Here is a 16,856-nt window from a genome sequence, read left to right on the forward strand (position 1 = left end):
AAATTTAAATCACGCTTAATTTTTGTCAGGTAATCCACTCACAATAGGCAATTTATGTGAACTCATCATGTAAGAAAAGCTCAGATACTCTTCCTGGACCTTACACCTGCTGTGTTGCTATGATGCACCTGCCATCTGGATAGATGGTTGATAGAAGGGATGTAGAAGGACCTGGATACCGATTTGCCTTGTGTCTCAGGCAGAAATAGAATCTCCCTGACTCTGAACGCTGAACTAATTCTGAAGGCCTTTATGTCTTATACACAAGCTCTGTCTCCCTGAGTCTCATTTTTTTTTTTTACCTTAAAAGTGAGATGATCATAATATCCTTTTAATCTAATCCTCAGGATTATTTTGGTGATTAAATGTAAAATATAATTATTTTATCAAATCAAATGCATACTACTGATATTATACACTGTCTGTTGGGCCTGCTATGGGGACTCATTCACATCTTAGAACCACTCTTGTTCTTCGGGTTCACACTACCTCCTCTGGGGTGGGCTGTGTAGCCTCTCTCCTGCTCTTAAGTTCAGAGGATGGAAAGAAAGCAGCACTGACCATCCACAGCCAAGGGTGAGACGTGGGAGGGGGTGGAGAGGTTAGGACATAGCAAAGAACGTGAAGTTCAAGACTCGCCCTGGAATCCTCCTTTTTTCTTTTCCCCTTCCAGCTGGAGAGCTAGAACTCTATCCCTCCTAAATTTCATTTCCTGCTCAGTAAAGTGGGGAAAAGAACAGCGCTACTAGCTGTTAACAAGATGATGGATGGTGTACATCAAGTGCTAAGCATCCTGACCCAGAGGAAGAACCCAGCAAACATCAGGTCCTCCCTCCAGGTGGCCTGGAAAGAGCACATGATATAGGCCCAGGGGAGAAAGACTTCTTGCGGAGTCAGAATTCTGGTAAGCACATAATGTCAACTACTGTCCTCTCATGGAAATGAGGAAAAACTCTCTCTTTACATACCCATCTTTTATTTCCCCTACTGACTCTCAGGACCTTGAGTTGATTCAGAAGCCCCACACATACCTGCTTACAATGGAGCTTTACATGAGATGCTCAGTGCATGTGCGCGAACTCAATCACTTCCGTTGAGCCCAACTCTTTGCGACCCTATGGACTATAGCCTGCCAGGACTTCTCTGTCCATAAGATTCTCCAGGGAAGAATACTGGTGTGGGTTGCCATGCCCTCTTCCAGGAGGGGCTCTTCCTGACTCAGGGACCAAACTTGCATCTCCTACATTGCAGGCAGATTCTTTACTGCTGAGCCACTGGAGAAGCCCAAAATGCTCAGTACTCTTTATGAAACGTATCATGCATGTTTCACTTATCTCAACCAATTTCCCTCCTGATATCACTTCTGATGAGAATCGCCATGGCTTAAGTGGTTTGGGACTTGGGACAATAACCAGAAAGTTCAAGTCTGTTTGAATGAATACAAGTGGCAATAATGAAAGTCTGAAACTAATTTTTAAATGATTTCTTGAAGTCTGGGATTCAATTTCTTTGGCACTCATAGAACCACATCTAAACTTTATTGTGACCATAAGCCAACACCACAGCATGGGAATCCCCGGTGTCTCAGCAGTAAAGAACCTGCCTGCAATGCAGAAGACACAGGAGACATAGGTTCGATTCCTGGGTCAGGAAGATCCCCTGGAGGAGGAAATGGCAACCCACTCCAGTATTTTTGCCTGGGGAATCTCATGGACAGAGGAGCCTGGCGGACTACAATCCATAGAATCACAAAGATTCAGACACAACTGAGCAACTGAGCACACACATACAAGCAACACCAGAACAGGCACGGGTGTCTGACAACACCGTAGCATTCTGCAACCGGGACGCTCCTGAAACAGCAACAGCAAACAGCCACGGCAGGGATACTGCCCCAGGACAGGACTGTTAGTTCCGTGAGGTTTGACCAGATGAGGATGCCAGTGGAAACGCCAACCGTCTCATCAGCTGAAAGGGCTGATGAACAAACTGTCCTTTATGTATCTGCCTTCAAATAGCAAAGTGAATTCCTCCCTAACAGCCCCTCAGTTCAGTTCAGTTCAGTCGCTCAGTCGTGTCCCACTCTTTGCGACCCCATGAATCGAAGCATGCCAGGCCTCCCTGTCCATCGCAAACTCCCGGAGTTTACTCAAACTCATACCCATCGAGTCGGTGATGCCATCCAGGCATCTCATCCTCTGTCTTTCCCTTCTCCTCCTGCCCCCAATCCCTCCAAGCATCAGAGTCTTTTCCAATGAGTCAACTCTTCACATGAAGTGGCCAAAGTATTGGAGTTTCAGCTTCAGCATCAGTCCTTCCAATGAACACCCAGGACTTATCTCCTTCAGGATGGACTGGTTGGATCTCCTTGCAGTCCAAGGGACTCTCAAGAGTCTTCTCCAACACCACAGTTCAAAAGCATCAATTTTTCGGCGCTCAGCTTTCTTCACAGTCCAACTCTTACATCCATACATGACCACTGGAAAAACCATAGCCTTGACCAGACGGACCTTTATTGGCAAAGTAAAAAAAAGTATAAAAAGTATAAAAGCCTCTTAATATGCTATCTACGTTGGTCATAACTTTCCCTCCAAGGAGTAATCATCTTTTAATTTCATGGCTGCAGTCACCATCTGCAGTGATTTTAGAGCCCAGAAAAATAAAGTCTGACACTGTTTCCACTGTCTCCCCATCTATTTCCCATGAGGTGATGGGACCAGATGCCATGATCTTAGTTTTCTGAATGTTGAGCTTTAAGCCAACTTTTTCACTCTCCTCTTTCACTTCCATCAAGACGCTCTTTAGTTCTTCACTTTCTGCCATAAGGATGGTGTCATCTGCATATCTGAGGTTATTGATATTTATTTCTCCTGGCAATCTTGATTCCAGCTTGTGCTTCTTCCAGCCCAGCGTTTCTCATGATGTGCTCTGCATATAAGTTAAATAAGCAGGGTGACAATATATAGCCTTGACGTACTCCTTTCTCTATTTGGAACCAGTCTGTTGTTCCAAGTCCAGTTCTAACTGTTGCTTCCTGACCTGCATACAGGTTTCTCAAGAGGCAGGTCAGGTGGTCTGGTATTCCCATCTCCTTCAGAATTTTCCACAGTTTAATGTGATCCACATAGTTGAAGGCTTTGGCATAGTCAATAAAGCAGAAATAGATGTTTTTCTGGAACTCTCTTGCTTTTTCAATGATCCAGCGTATATTGGCAATTTGATCTCTGGTTCCTCTGCCTTTTCTAAAACCAGCTTGAACATCTGGGAGTTCTCGGTTCACGTATTGCTGAAGCCTGGCTTGGGGAATTTTGAGCATTACTTTACTAAGAGCCCCTACCCTTACTTAAAATAGGAGACACACCTCAGTCTCTCTACTCTGCCAGAAAACTTCTCTCAGGGATTCCTTGGTTCTAAGAGACAGAGCAAGTGATGAAGAAGAGACTCTAGTCACTGCGCAGGACAACTGAAGTCCTCAGTTTACCAGGCTGCCAGGTGAGGTCTGGTTTGGAACAGACAGAACACACCTGTGGGCACTAGAGGATGAACTATCCATCACTCTTGTTCTGAGCACCAGGCCACACCAAGGCTACCTGTACAAACTGGCCCACTGTTCTCAACTGCTCGAGTTCAGGAACCAAGAAGAGGTATGAAGGCTCCTGCCCCAAACACCGCAACGGAGTCCATCTCTCTTCTACTGTCTGGGGCTCCATTCTTGCCTCAAGACTGGAATTTCTCCACCTGGGTCTCCTCTGGGCCCTTTTCATGAGCAAACATTCTCTGAGATACCATTCTTATTTTAGCAGGATTCCCTGTTACTCTTCACTCTTCTTTTATCTTCTTTAACACCCTCCTAAATAGATATTCTGCCACACCTCTCATCCTGGGCCAAATGGGCTTCATTCATTCATTCATTCACACACCAAAATATAGCAAGCACTTCCTATGTAGCAGGTGTTCTTTTGGACCTTAAGAACATGGTGGCAAATTATAGATGAAGTTATTGCCTTTATGGAACTTAATTCTATGGTGATAAAAAAGTCATAAATTAAGAAATAATCCATTTATAATATAATTTCAGGTAGGGACAGATATACTGATAATACACATCTAAAATTGGGATAAAGGCTTAGAGTAACTTGGTAAAAATGCTGGAGGAAAACTCTAAATAGGAGGATCTCTCTCAGAAAGTAATACATCAACAACAATAACTGATGATGGTAATAATGATAATAATAATAATAAAGTAAGGGCACAAGAGATGCAAAAATCTGGGGAAAGAACTTTCCGCAGAGCTGGAACAACCAGCAGATGCTCTAAAGAGGGAACGAGCTTGGCCACTTATTTTGGCAAAATTCTTAATTTCACTGCCGCTTCATGTTTTATTTGTTTGTGCATATCCCTGTTTCACTTTTCAATTAAGACCACAAGTGAGAAGGAGCCAGCTTTGTATAATCCTTTGTAATTCTTCACAGAGTATCAAGGCAAGGGCATAAGAAAGTAAGTATTCATTAAATGTTTGGATGATGGTGAAAGTTGTGGATTTCTCTTACTCAGTTCAGGTTGGAGGAGAACATAAGTAACCAATGACAGTTTTAAAAATGCTCCTTAAATAAGGTCTCTACCCTGACAAAACAAATACCCAGACTGACAACACACCCAGTTATACACAAACTGGGAGCGGGTAAGGTCTGGGGTGCCCGGTGCATTTGAAACCTCTGAGAAAAGAACTTTCACAGCTCTGGGAAAAAGAAAAAAAAAAAAGGCAGCAAACACTAAGTTGTAATAACTTCAAGATGACAGTTAACCAGAAGTGGTTACATAAGAAACATTCAAGGGAATTTTAATGTGCTGCAGCAAACAGAATTATAGGGCAATAAAATTTCAAGGTGCATTCTAGTTAAGCCCTAAAGATTTTTGCAGTAGTTTTGAAAAAGAGAACGCAAACGTCCAGCAGCTTGGGGAGAATTTTTGCTTCCCTCAGCAGAAACTGCAAAATATCTATCTTTATCCTTCCTGCCAAACAAGCAAATGGCCAGTGCCTGTCCACACAGGGGGCTACCTGTGGGGAGATCTGCCTCTGAAAGCTCCCAGGAAGGCACATTTCAAGGGCTATTACCCTCACCCAGACTCCCCATTAGTCCACAGGGCTCTTTATAGTACCCCATGCAGAGCTAAACCTCGTGAGTAATTAACCCCAGGGTAGCTGAAAAATTAAATTTCAGCAACTAAGTTCTGCTTGTAAGTGGAACCTAGCTTCTAAAGGTCAATGGACCAGGCCTTCCCCTTCTTTTGGGTCTCAGAGTCTAACACAAGGCTAAACACGTAAAAGGCATTCAGCAAATATTTAATGAATGAACCATGTTTCAAAGGGTTTGCTGCCACAGGGCTGCTCTCTGTGCATACAGTGTTTCATGGTACCTGAAGTTAGATATTAACAAGTTATAAAGTGTTCTGGACTCTAGCTGTATACTAGGAAACGTTTTTAGCCTAATTTTGTAATCCAATGTAGGTTTTAGACTTGCCTGTTAAAATACAGGACTCCCAATTCAATTTGCATCTCAGATAAATACAGATAATTTTTAGTATAAGTATGTCCAAAATATTGCATGGGACAAACTTACACTTTTAAAACAATCATGGCATCTCGGAATTTCAAATTTAACTGGGCATCGTGTATTTTTATTTCCAAATCTGGCAACTCTAACTCAGACTTTAGGCCTTGAACTTGATTGAATTTGTTTCTCTTCTCTGACAATTGGACTCTAAAATGCAGACATTTTAATACTTCTTTACATTCCCTATTAAAATCAAGAACATATGAAGCGTGATCATCTTTACCTTATTTGAAGAGATCTATAGGAAGATACTCCAGACCGTATGCAATTCAGAACTAGTGCATAGGATGGCGATATCCATAGTGCCTAGTGTAGCTCCTTATGGTGAATTTTGCTAGAAGAAGAAAAAAAAAGAAAGAATAGGGTTTCAGCCGTTTTCTAATGACATGGCCAGATGATGCCACAAAATCTTGGCATTACTGATAAGTACACACTGTGCTGGAAAATCAATAGTTTCTGAAGGGGATTCTGAAGGGAACTTTCCATTATGGAGGTTAGAAATAACTTAGCCCCACACTCATAAATTCCTGCCGTTGGGGCGCTCCATGTCCCTCGGCAGAAAGCTCGGGCCTCGTCCTAACTCCATAAACTGCAACGCTAGAATGGCTGCTTTCAAAAATTACTAAGGGCATCTATTTTTGAAAACAGCATTTTTCAACGATTTTTAATGCCAGTGATTGAGCTGAGAAAGTAAATATAAGAGCAGCTGTCCCTTCACTTTAAGAAAACCTGATCTGCTAAAAGAGCTTAGGTAAGCAGGTAAATGGTGAAAGTGATTATTTATATTAAATAATAATTCATTTCAACACTCCACCAACTATTAGCATCCCCTAGCATTTAGAAAAAGTCATTTACTCCCTTGTAAAGAGCTCCTAAACAACTTCCCCGGGTTTTCTGTATATTAGGGTGATGAAATTTTCGTCCCCTGCTCCATATTTTAGTCTCCATATTTAAAAACATCTACATGATGGTTTGTAGTTACAGTTAGTGTCCCCTTGCCTTAATGCTCTAAGGTAATATGAACTCTCCCTGCTGTTCTACAGAAAAAGACTTGCCTATAATTCAACTCTCTTCAATCCACTCCCTTTTCTCCAAAACTTGTAGATAAAATTTTTCTGATGTGTGTGAATAAAACACATCATTTTATTTCCATTCCTTCATATGCTCTCCTAACACTTAAGTATGGTAAACATTAAAAAATTAAACTCACTATGCATTACTGTTTCTACAAATAGATTCACTTCCCTAGAAATAGCAAAGAAGGATCAGTCTTCATTTTTCAGTAAACACTTTATTTGAGAATAGTTTTATGTTTAAAGAAAAATCATGAACAGAGTACAGAGAATTTCTACATACCCTACATCCACTTTCCCCACCAGTAATGTCCTACATTAGCATGGGACATTTGTCATAACTAATGAACTGAGATGGAAATATTATTTCAATAACACGGCACTTTATTCAGACTCCCTGAGATTTTAACCTCACGTCATTTTCTTTCCCAGATCCCATCCAAGATACCAGAGGACATTCAGTTGTCATGTCTCCTTAGGCTCCTCTTCCCTGTAGCAGTTTTCAGATTTTCTGTTTTAATGATTTAAGGAATACTAGGCTGATACTTCATAGCATGCCCCTCAATTCAAATTTGTCTTTTTCTCGTCTCATAATTAGACATTACGGCTTTGGAGAGGAAGATTGTGGAGGTAAAGTGCCATTTTCACCACCTCATAACCAAAAGTGCTTGTTATCTTCATGATTTATCACTGATGATGGGGACCATAACCGCCTGGCTTAGACGGTCCGTCAGGTCTCTCCACTGGTGTAAGCACTCTTTATTCACTTTTTCCATACAGTGCACTTTAGAAAGAAGTCATCACACCCAGTTCATGCTTAAGAGGTGAGGAGTTAAGCTCTGCCTCCTGGAGTAAGCAGTATCTACACGGGTTATTTGGAATTCTGCATGGGAAAGTTATTTTTTGCTTCCATTTATTTATGTAACCATTTATTTCTATGCATGTGGACTCACAGACATTTTATATTTTAGGTTATAATCCAATACTACTATTTTTTTTTTCTCAAATTGTTCCAGTTATGGCCACTGGAGTTCTCTCAGGTGGCCCCTGTGTCCTTTTGACATACCCTTCATCCCTGTTTTTTGTTGTTGCTGCTTTTCCTTTTTTAGCACACCTTATCTTTCTGAAACAAGATGTTCCAGGTTCCTCTGAAGTATTCCTTGCCCCAGCCCTTGATCCATCCATTTGTCAAAGGAGACCTGGTTCCTTTTTTGGGAGCACAACATTATAAATGAAGACCTGGGTGTTGCCGGTGAAAGCCATTATCATTTTAAATCATTTTTCTTTCCCCCCTCCCACTTGACTGTATTTGCTATTAGACTGCAGGACATTCATATTTTTATTTTAAACTTAGTTCTAAGAAGGAAATTACGGCTTAATTTCTGAGGTATTTAATGATTTTAACAGTTCATATTCTACTTAATATTCTAAAACTATGGTTTTGATTTCTTTGTTTTTGCTTTCTGGGTATTAATTTTTTGTCTTTTGTTTTTCTTCTTAAAGAAACTATGGTACAGAAGTTAAGATTATTCCCAAGGAAAGGAAGAGTGGGTTACTTCTCTCCAGGTTTAGCTAGGTGCAGTCTGGTAGTTCAACTAGAAATAGTAGGGTATACATAAGGCTACCCTTTAAGTAGGAGCTTAATATACACTGTCCTTATTCAACCCTTGCTTAAAAAGGAGTCTTGTGATGACCACAGACATGCAAGGGATGGTTGTAAAAAAAATGAAGAGGTTGCAACAAAGGAAGAAGAGAATGCCACACAAATACCACCACCAAAGCAAATAACCACCTTGTATTTTTATAATGTGTATGTGAGGGAAACTGGCTTTGAATACCAGGAATGGCTCTTCCTCAGATACAGTGTCAAGCATGCATTCTGTCCAACATCAGAACTTTCAATGGTTTCATAAACCACAAGATGTCCTATAATAGCTGAGGCTTACCAAACTCTCATGCTACCAGTAGTGAGAAAGTCTCCAAAAAACACAAAGAAAAAAATAATAATAAATGGCTGCTCCCTGGCAATCTGAACAGGTGAGATTACATGAAATGCTTGTCAAAGAGCAATGTCTTTGCACTCAGCACATGCACACAAACAAAGCACAATTTAGATCCTGTGATCACTCTTCCTTCTGATTAGTGACTTTCAAAAGGCCCTCCCTTCCTCCCAAGGTGAACACTCTGAGTAACACTATAGAGCCTCAGATGATACACATAAAACCGGTGATGACCTCATCACAGCACTTGGCCTACTCCCTAGAACCAAAGCCCCCTCAGGGCTACAGCAGCCCCACAGTCCAGAGTCAGGAGCCACTACTGATCCTGAAAGACAGCTCTGCCTGGGGCACTTAACACAGCTAAGCTCATGACCAGATTCAAAACGTCAGTACTCATTATCTAGATTCCAATGGAGCCGACTGAGCCAGTCAAGAGTTGGGCTGGCTGTAAGCTGGGCATTTTAGTGACTTTACTCCAATCAGAAGTTGATAAAGGTGGGTCTTCTCCAAACACTGCCCCGTCTTTTCTCATGGACACGGCTGGACTCAGAGGATACAGTCTTTAGCCAGCATAGACACGGAAGACAACACACAAATCAATAGAAAAAAATAACTTCTTTTTATTTACAAAAAAAAAATCCAAATATTGGATGCTGTAAACAAAATTCACAATCTGTTCCCTCTAGCGTTGATTCAAACATGTCAGTTTTTAAAGAGTCCATTCTCCATCAACTCCTTTTCTGCCTGTGACACAGTCTAAAATGAAAGTATTCCAAAAGAGTGACCCCAGAAGCAGCTTGCTGCAAACAGGACGTCTCAGAGCAGGCGATGGTTGTAGAGAGGTCGAAGAGAGAGACAGCCAGCGGGCAGACTCCTCCATTCTGCAAGGATTTGCAGCCAGTCTCACCAAGTTACTTGCCATCTTCCAACTCTGTACTTTGACCATGTACTTTGTTAGCAAGCCATTATTATGACAAAATATTACATAGAGATTCTTTCTTAGCACTAAAAAGGCTATGCTATGAGAGATCATAAAGAAAGATTATATTCAAATAGGTGCTATATATGAAATTACTTTTTTTGGCTTTTTGGCGTCATCTAACACATGTTGTCTTCAAACAACAAAAAAAGCTTATTTCTGAACTGCTGACAGCTTTTAACATAATACATTTCATTTACAAAATAGCTCACAATATTTATTTGACAAGCATTGCACTGAAAACAACTTTACACGCAGTAAGGCAACCTACAATAAGCAAACAGAAAGGGGTGGCAAAAATGAACAGTATGTTCACTTTCCTTGGCGTTTCCTCCTTGGCTTGGCTTACAGACCTTCTTCCATCCTTGCAATGCTGGAGCCTGGTTAAAACAGTCCACCCAATACCAAGAGTGAGCAAATATTTGATCCTGTTTCTGGAAAGGAAAAGTCCATCTTGATGTAGGACATCTTGAGGCAATGAGACTTTACTGCAAATAAAGTCAACTTGTTAAAAGGGCACTGTCATGGGTGAAGTGCTCCCTGATGTGCCAGGCTGGACAGGTAAGAAGAGCCTCCAGCAGAGGAAAAAAAAAAAAAACTTCCTGCTTTAAAGTAACAGCACACTTGGCCAGATAAACACAAAGGTAAGCAAATCACAGACACTAATCAGGAGTTGAGAGCTGTCTTTTCTTCTGACCTATGACACACGGCTCTCTCCCACCAGACATTCAAATGTTTAGGCCACACATCCACAAAGATAGACATATATTCCACTGTTTGTTCAACTACATATGCACAAGACTATAGTACATACAAAAGGGAAATAAATTATATCAATCAAAGTAAATGCCGAAGGTTGTCTTGAGTACAGCCTGTTACTAACTGAATGCCAGGTGCTGGCATTTCCGACTATGCTACCAGCCCCAGAGTAAGCAAGAAAAGAACATAAATATCTGAGAAAACAAATGAAAAGTGTATTTTTCAAAGAAGGCCCCTCCATACAAGAATCTGTGCCATAAAATAACAGCGGATTGTTACTCTGGCAGAGCCGGAGACCTCCAGATTCTTTGTGAAATAGTGGATGACTCATCCGTCAAGAGTTAGGATGAGAAGGAAGAAGGCAGATGCCCAGCCGCTCCTCCTCCATTCCTGAGTGTTCCCTTAGCTTTAATCCTAGGGAATGTCCAAACAGGTAAGGAGAATGGAGCTCTGGATTTCTGATGGTTAAGTATCAGGCTTAATCTGCAAATGGAACATTTCCTGGGAATTCGCAATGAATATCTGAAAACCCAGGGCTGGAGTGAGCGAGTCGGAGCTAACATGGGAGAAGAAAAAGTTCCCTAGGAAACAGCGAGTGGCAGTGCAGTAGCTGTTACAGCTGGGACAGAGTTCACAGGGAGGCTGCTACAGCAAACCCATCAAGTTCCGGTGAAGGCTTCCAAGAAAGATGCGCAAGAAAGGTAGCTGGATGGATTAAACTAACAATGAGCATCTGAGGGATGCCCGGATAACAAACAGATTACACTGCCAATAGGATGATGCTGTTTTCTTCCCCAATCCCTCTCTAATGGATGACGACAATCAGCTGATTCTTCAGAGGACTGCACATAGTAAGCAGTCATCCACTAGGGTTGGTAAGGGATGATGTGGCTGCCTCACAAGACAAGAGGGAAGGTTTTTGGATGTTAGTTTTGTTTTCAACAGATGCATTTTCAGAGACCAGTGTCCAAAGAAATTAAAGGCTGGGAGAAGGGATGGGTTCAAGATTAGCTGTCACTGAACTGAAACAGTAATGCCAGTTCATTTCACAAAGGTGTAACTGGTCTCTTGAGACAGAAAATAAAGTTGGATCTGATTTGATGCAAAGTGAGTGAATTTGAAGTACAGTACTAAATATTTAAATGCAGTGTGACAACCAGATCGAAGATGTTTCATGTTGGCATGAATTTATAAAATTTTATATATAATATATATCTCATATATAAATTTTAAGCAATTGTGCAAATACTCTTTAAAAAGGGTCATTTCACATTTACTAAACTCTAGTGGTCCTGGAATGCATAATGCACTCATTTAAAAATTCATTTAAATATTAATAAGTAGTGTTCAGATCACCAGAAATTCTTTTGAGCAGTCAGGGATTTAAACAGACTATCACTGATCCATGATCCACTGGACTATACACCATGGAGGTATGCAAGTATTACAAAAACTAAAAGGGTTCAAACTGTCAAAATGGCAGTTCAGTATAAAAAAAAGAGTGCTCTGCCAAACAAATATTCTCCCATTTGTGGAATTCTATGGCTCACAAAATAAAAAGAAAAAAACTCACTAAAAAGGTATAATCTCTGCTCAATCTATCAAATATATTAATTGTTTTCCTCCTTCATTCACTTTAAGATTTTTAGATGTGGGATTTAACTCATCACTGCAATATGCCCACGTCTCAGCTCATCCTGTTGAAAACATAAAAGCACACAGTATTTAAACATTTCCTATTTGCTACATTATTCTAGACCATAGTCAATGAACTGTGTGTATATACACATATCACAAATATGTATATATATACACATAATATACACACACATACACATGTACCTAGGATAACATCACACCAACAAGGTTAAATTTATACAAGTATTTGTCAAGAAAAAAATAGGGCATCTCCTCCACCATTCACAAGCTTATGTGTTGTTTTATTTTCTTCTTGAGTCCCTGATAAAATAAAAGTCATTAAACCATAAAATTTTTCCACTTCAAATTTTCAGAAGGCAACAGGCACTTTGATGTATATTGGTGTGTAACAAATATAGTAACTCTATATATTCTACTATCTCTCTTCTACTTGGGTATTTTTATCTGGTAAATCTTTGGTCCTTGAGCATACTTTCTTTGCTACAGCTGTTTTTGCTTGCATTTTCACATTTTAAAAAATGTGAGCTATGCACGCAGCTGGAAATAATGGATTGTGTCATCATAAGTTCTGCAGTTTGTTATGAGAACTGCACCAACCTACTACTGTTCATTTGGAGCAAGCCATTTCTATTAGCGCAATGGGAGAGTTCCACAGATAGTATTCGCTACAAGCCTCAGCAATCCCAATGTTGGTATACCCCTTACTCCTGTACCATTGTTACTATCTGAACTCCTGAATTGATAATTAAGTTGGAGGGAGACCTTTTTTGAATCTTCGTATATTCCCTTTTGTGAATTTCATCTTATAAGAAACTATCCACTTGTTTTTTTTTCCTACGGCAAAGCTATGGGAGCAGGTACTGCAAACCCATATTGTCATCAAGCTTTTTTTTTCCTCTGTCTCTTGTTATTTTAGGAGAACCTGGTTGCTTTTAATGACAGGTCTCTTTTGTTTCAGGAAAGAATCCAATTGGTGGGAGAATCAGGTGGGAGGGTTGGTGGTGGTGGGTGGGTTATTTCAAGATCATGCCCCCATACCTATGAAAAGATCCACAAAGCTTTGCCAAGTTTAAAACCAGGAGCAGATCATCATTGCACAAAACATATCCCTAATCAGGGCTGGGTCATTCAGCCTTTTTCTTTTTATTTTTCTTTTCTCTCTCTCTCTGTCTCTTTTTTTTTTCCCCTATTTTGTCTGAAATGGCTTCCCCACAGGACATTCTCAAATGATTCTTAATTGCAGGGTAGCCAAGTGGAGTATGTCTGTTGCTGGCATGTGAACACTGGCTGGACCTGTGCAATATAGTAATTGCTAAAGTTGGCATCTGCTACATAGGGAGCCGGCTGGTAATAGCAAGTGACATTGGCCACGTTAGGGATGACATTCTGGTCAGCTAGCACCCGGATAGCCAGCATTGTGATCAGGTTTAAAGTCTGTCTTCTTTCATGTCCCATCAGACACACGGTACTCTCATTCACCACTCCATGAAGGGTCATGAGATAGTCATACTTGCGGTCTTCCAAGCCCACGAAGTGGTTCTGCAAATAGGACTCCAGTTTTCTCTGCTGCTCTCCAATGTCTGAGAAGTCGATGAAAAACCTGGAACACATATACCTCTGAAGGGTCTTGATCTCATCAGAGGCGGGCCTAAAGCCCCTCACTAAGAGGTTGCAGTACTTTAGCAGGCCTCCCCCTCTGATTTCCTCTGGGTTCCGCGTGGCAATGATCTTGTTACAAAGGTGATCAAAGGCTTCATGGAAATCGCCATAGACGCTCTCCCCAATTATTGTGGGGTGAAACGTTTCAGTCATCGGGTTCTCTGAACATTCGTAAAAGAGGAGAAGAGAGTCTAATTTGATTTGAAAAGAATCTACACTAAATTCAAACTGCCTCCGGAGGGAATCCACAAATTTCAGTTCCACATTTTTGCCACTGTTGTTTGACAGGGATATAAGACTCCATCGGTCAGAGTCATTGCACACTTTAACCATTTTCTGCACATAAGCTTCCTACAATTTAAAAGACAAAACAAGAAGATGAGCAAACCTAGAAAAAAATAATAAATACATCCTCATCACAGCTGAGAATCATTTTGCTCCTTCCCTTTTGTTTTGTCAAGTTTCAGCAAAACACTACCTACAGGTTTAAACATTAAACAGTGTTCTGAAAACAACAACCAAAAAATACATTTAACGAGTGGTTCTGCTGTCTGGGAAAGAGACTAGAAGTAATAGTTTGAGGCTTTTGGCAGACATAGCACAGTACTAAGCGGTTCTGTTGTCATGTCTGACTTTTGAAATGTTATTTTCTGAGAATGTTCTTATAGGTACAAGATTCACACAATATAGCCACAATATTCAAAAGACAGAAGGGCCTACAGTGAAAAGTCAGTCTGCCTCTCATCCTGCCCCTAGTCACCTAGTTTCCCCTCCACCCCCCAGGCAACTGATAGGACCAGTATCTTATGGATTCCCGCTGGGATTCTGCAGCTAAAATAAAATATGAACTAAATTAAGACATTCTGGGAGGCTGGTTCCTCCGATCATTTTAACTAATTGCATAAAACGCGCTTTGCGCCAAAGTGGGGAGGAGGGGACGCATTATATCCCGAACCCAAGAACCAACCCGGATAAGAGCTTTATTTATTCTTAATGCCTGCAGTCAGCAGAAAGCAGCTACAAAATCTAGTCACATTTTCCAATACAATAATAAGCCCATTGACTCGCCTCTGCTGCAGGCTGCTCTTTTTCCCAGAGACTCAATCATCCAATGACTCAAAAAAAAAAAAAAAAGGACAACATTTCACTCTTCTACTTATCAGAATGTACGAATGTACTCCGGACACGTCTCAAGCAAGGAAAGCCAAGAGTTAAAAAATAAGGAGAAGGAAGAGAGGGCAGGGCAGATGAGGAAGCAGAAGGCGCGGGGCGCTGAAGCAGCAAGTCAACGAAAACATTCAGACACAAGTCCACGCACCTTCGTGAACTCAGAAAAAAATAATAATAATAATAACTCAAAAGCAAAATCAGCCAGGGCGCGCACACGGGTCCGGGTGGCAGCACTCGCGCCCGGCCCACCGCGGGGGCCCCAGGCTCCTCTGGGGTGGGGGGTGGGGGGTGGGGGGGTGGTCTGCTTTACCTTGAGCGTGAGTGGTGTGATCTTCTCCTTGTTCACCCCTTCGGGTAAGAAGTCCAACAGGCAGTCCAGCACGACGTCCTTCACAGTCTGAAACTCCTCTTCCCCGCGCAGGTCGGCGCAGAAGATGAGGTCCAGGTCTTTGTAGCCCAGGCCGCTGTCCTGGTGCAGGACGTGGCTGGCGGCCGAGCCGTTGAGGCGCACGTCGCGGACGCCGATGCGCTTCTCGGCCAGCCGCCGCCGCACCACTTTCACGATCAGGCTGGGCTGCAGCTCGAGCGTGGGGAAGTTGCCGCGCCCGTGGATTGGGATGGTCTCGCTCAGGATGCCATCCAGCCGCTGCACTTGCTCCCAGTTCAGCACGTTGCAGTGCGCCGTGGGGCTTTCGCAGTATTCCAAGCAATGCCCGGCGAACCCGCCGCCGCCGCCGCCGCCGCAGTCGCCGCCGCTCAGATCGCCGCCCAGGGGGATGTAGGGGCCGCCGGCCAGCTCGTCCTCGGCCATGGCAAAGTACCCTTCGCCTTCCGCCATGAAGTGCCCGCCGAACGCCACTTGGCCCTGGTCGGTCCTAAGAGAGAACGGGGGGCGGGGGGGGGGGGGAGGAGTGGGAAAAGGAGCGCGCTGAGGACGCTGAGGAGCGGCCGGGCGGACAAGGGGGGCCCCGCGGAGGCAAGAACGCGCCCCCTTTCCCCGCTTGAATCCCCCCGCCTCGCCTTGGGGGGCACCCCGGAGACGCTCCCTCCCCAGGCCCCCGCGGTCCCCCAGCCCCGCGCGCCGCGCCCCGCAAGAGCAGCCCCGCACCAAAAGTATCTCTGATGCATCTGGAAAAGCGCAAGCGGGAGTCCCGTCTGTGTCACCTGGAGGCGGCCGCCCCTTCTAGGAGCGCGGCGAGCGAGGAACTGCGAGGCGACAACTCTTCGGGAGCAGCGAGTGCGCTCCCTGCCGCGGCGAGCGACTCGAGTCCTTCCTAGACCCCCGCCGCCCGCGCCGGCCACTCCCGCCCCTCGCCCCCGCCCGCGCCGCCTGAGTCGCGGTGGTCCCGGAGGTGGCGGCTCCTGCTGCCGCCGCCGCCGCCGCCGCACACGTTCCTGTCTCTGGAGCTTTAGCAGTTGTGCGGGAGAAACGGCCTCAGTACTTTTTTTATACGAGGTCCTCTGGGCGCTTCCGGGGCCCGGCGCCGCACGAATCGCCACACCCTCCTCATCTGCATAGGGCGCCGCCCCCGCCCGCCCGCCCCGCGGCCAGAGCCCCGCGGAGCTGAAGGGCTGCTGCGGCCGGTTCCGGAGCGCGAGGCCGGAGGCGGGTGTGAGTGTGCACTCTTGTGCATGTACGTATATTTGACGTATGGATTTCCCCCCCCCCACCCCCGATACACACACACACACACACACACACACACAAAACCCCTCTTTTTATTTTTTTTTTCCCCCTCCAACGAAGAAACATTTCCGATGCCTCAAGAGTTCTAAGTCGCCCGCACAACCGGAGCCCGGCGAAATTCGCGCAACTGCAGAAACTTCCCAAAACGTAAAATTGTCGCCTTTTCTGGCGCGTCATTATAGCTTATGAACGGGGTTCCAGAAGTTCTTTCGACTCCCCCCACCCCCGACCATCGTTTTATTAGACAATGTGTGG

At 43.5% G+C, this 16,856-nt stretch overlaps 1 protein-coding gene across 2 annotated transcripts; it reads right to left on the reverse strand.

Annotated features, from left to right (window-relative positions):
• Positions 1-9,284: 9,284 nt before the first annotated feature.
• Positions 9,285-16,331, reverse strand: TENT5A (terminal nucleotidyltransferase 5A). 2 transcript variants are annotated; one of them, XM_043439004.1, is made up of 3 exons: positions 16,023-16,331; positions 15,225-15,789; positions 9,285-14,095 (listed from the first exon to the last, which is right to left on the reverse strand). In XM_043439004.1, exons 1-3 carry the CDS (start codon positions 16,040-16,042, stop codon positions 13,319-13,321), a joined length of 1,362 nt encoding a protein of 453 aa, XP_043294939.1. In that variant the 5' UTR covers positions 16,043-16,331; the 3' UTR covers positions 9,285-13,318. The 2 variants fall into 2 exon arrangements, with proteins under 2 accessions (XP_043294939.1, XP_043294938.1); XM_043439003.1 differs by having other exon boundaries at positions 16,079-16,184.
• Between the last annotated feature and the right edge of the window lie 525 nt (positions 16,332-16,856).

This window comes from Cervus canadensis, chromosome 20 (genome assembly GCF_019320065.1).
Source record: "Cervus canadensis isolate Bull #8, Minnesota chromosome 20, ASM1932006v1, whole genome shotgun sequence".
Lineage (NCBI taxonomy): Eukaryota > Metazoa > Chordata > Mammalia > Artiodactyla > Cervidae > Cervus > Cervus canadensis.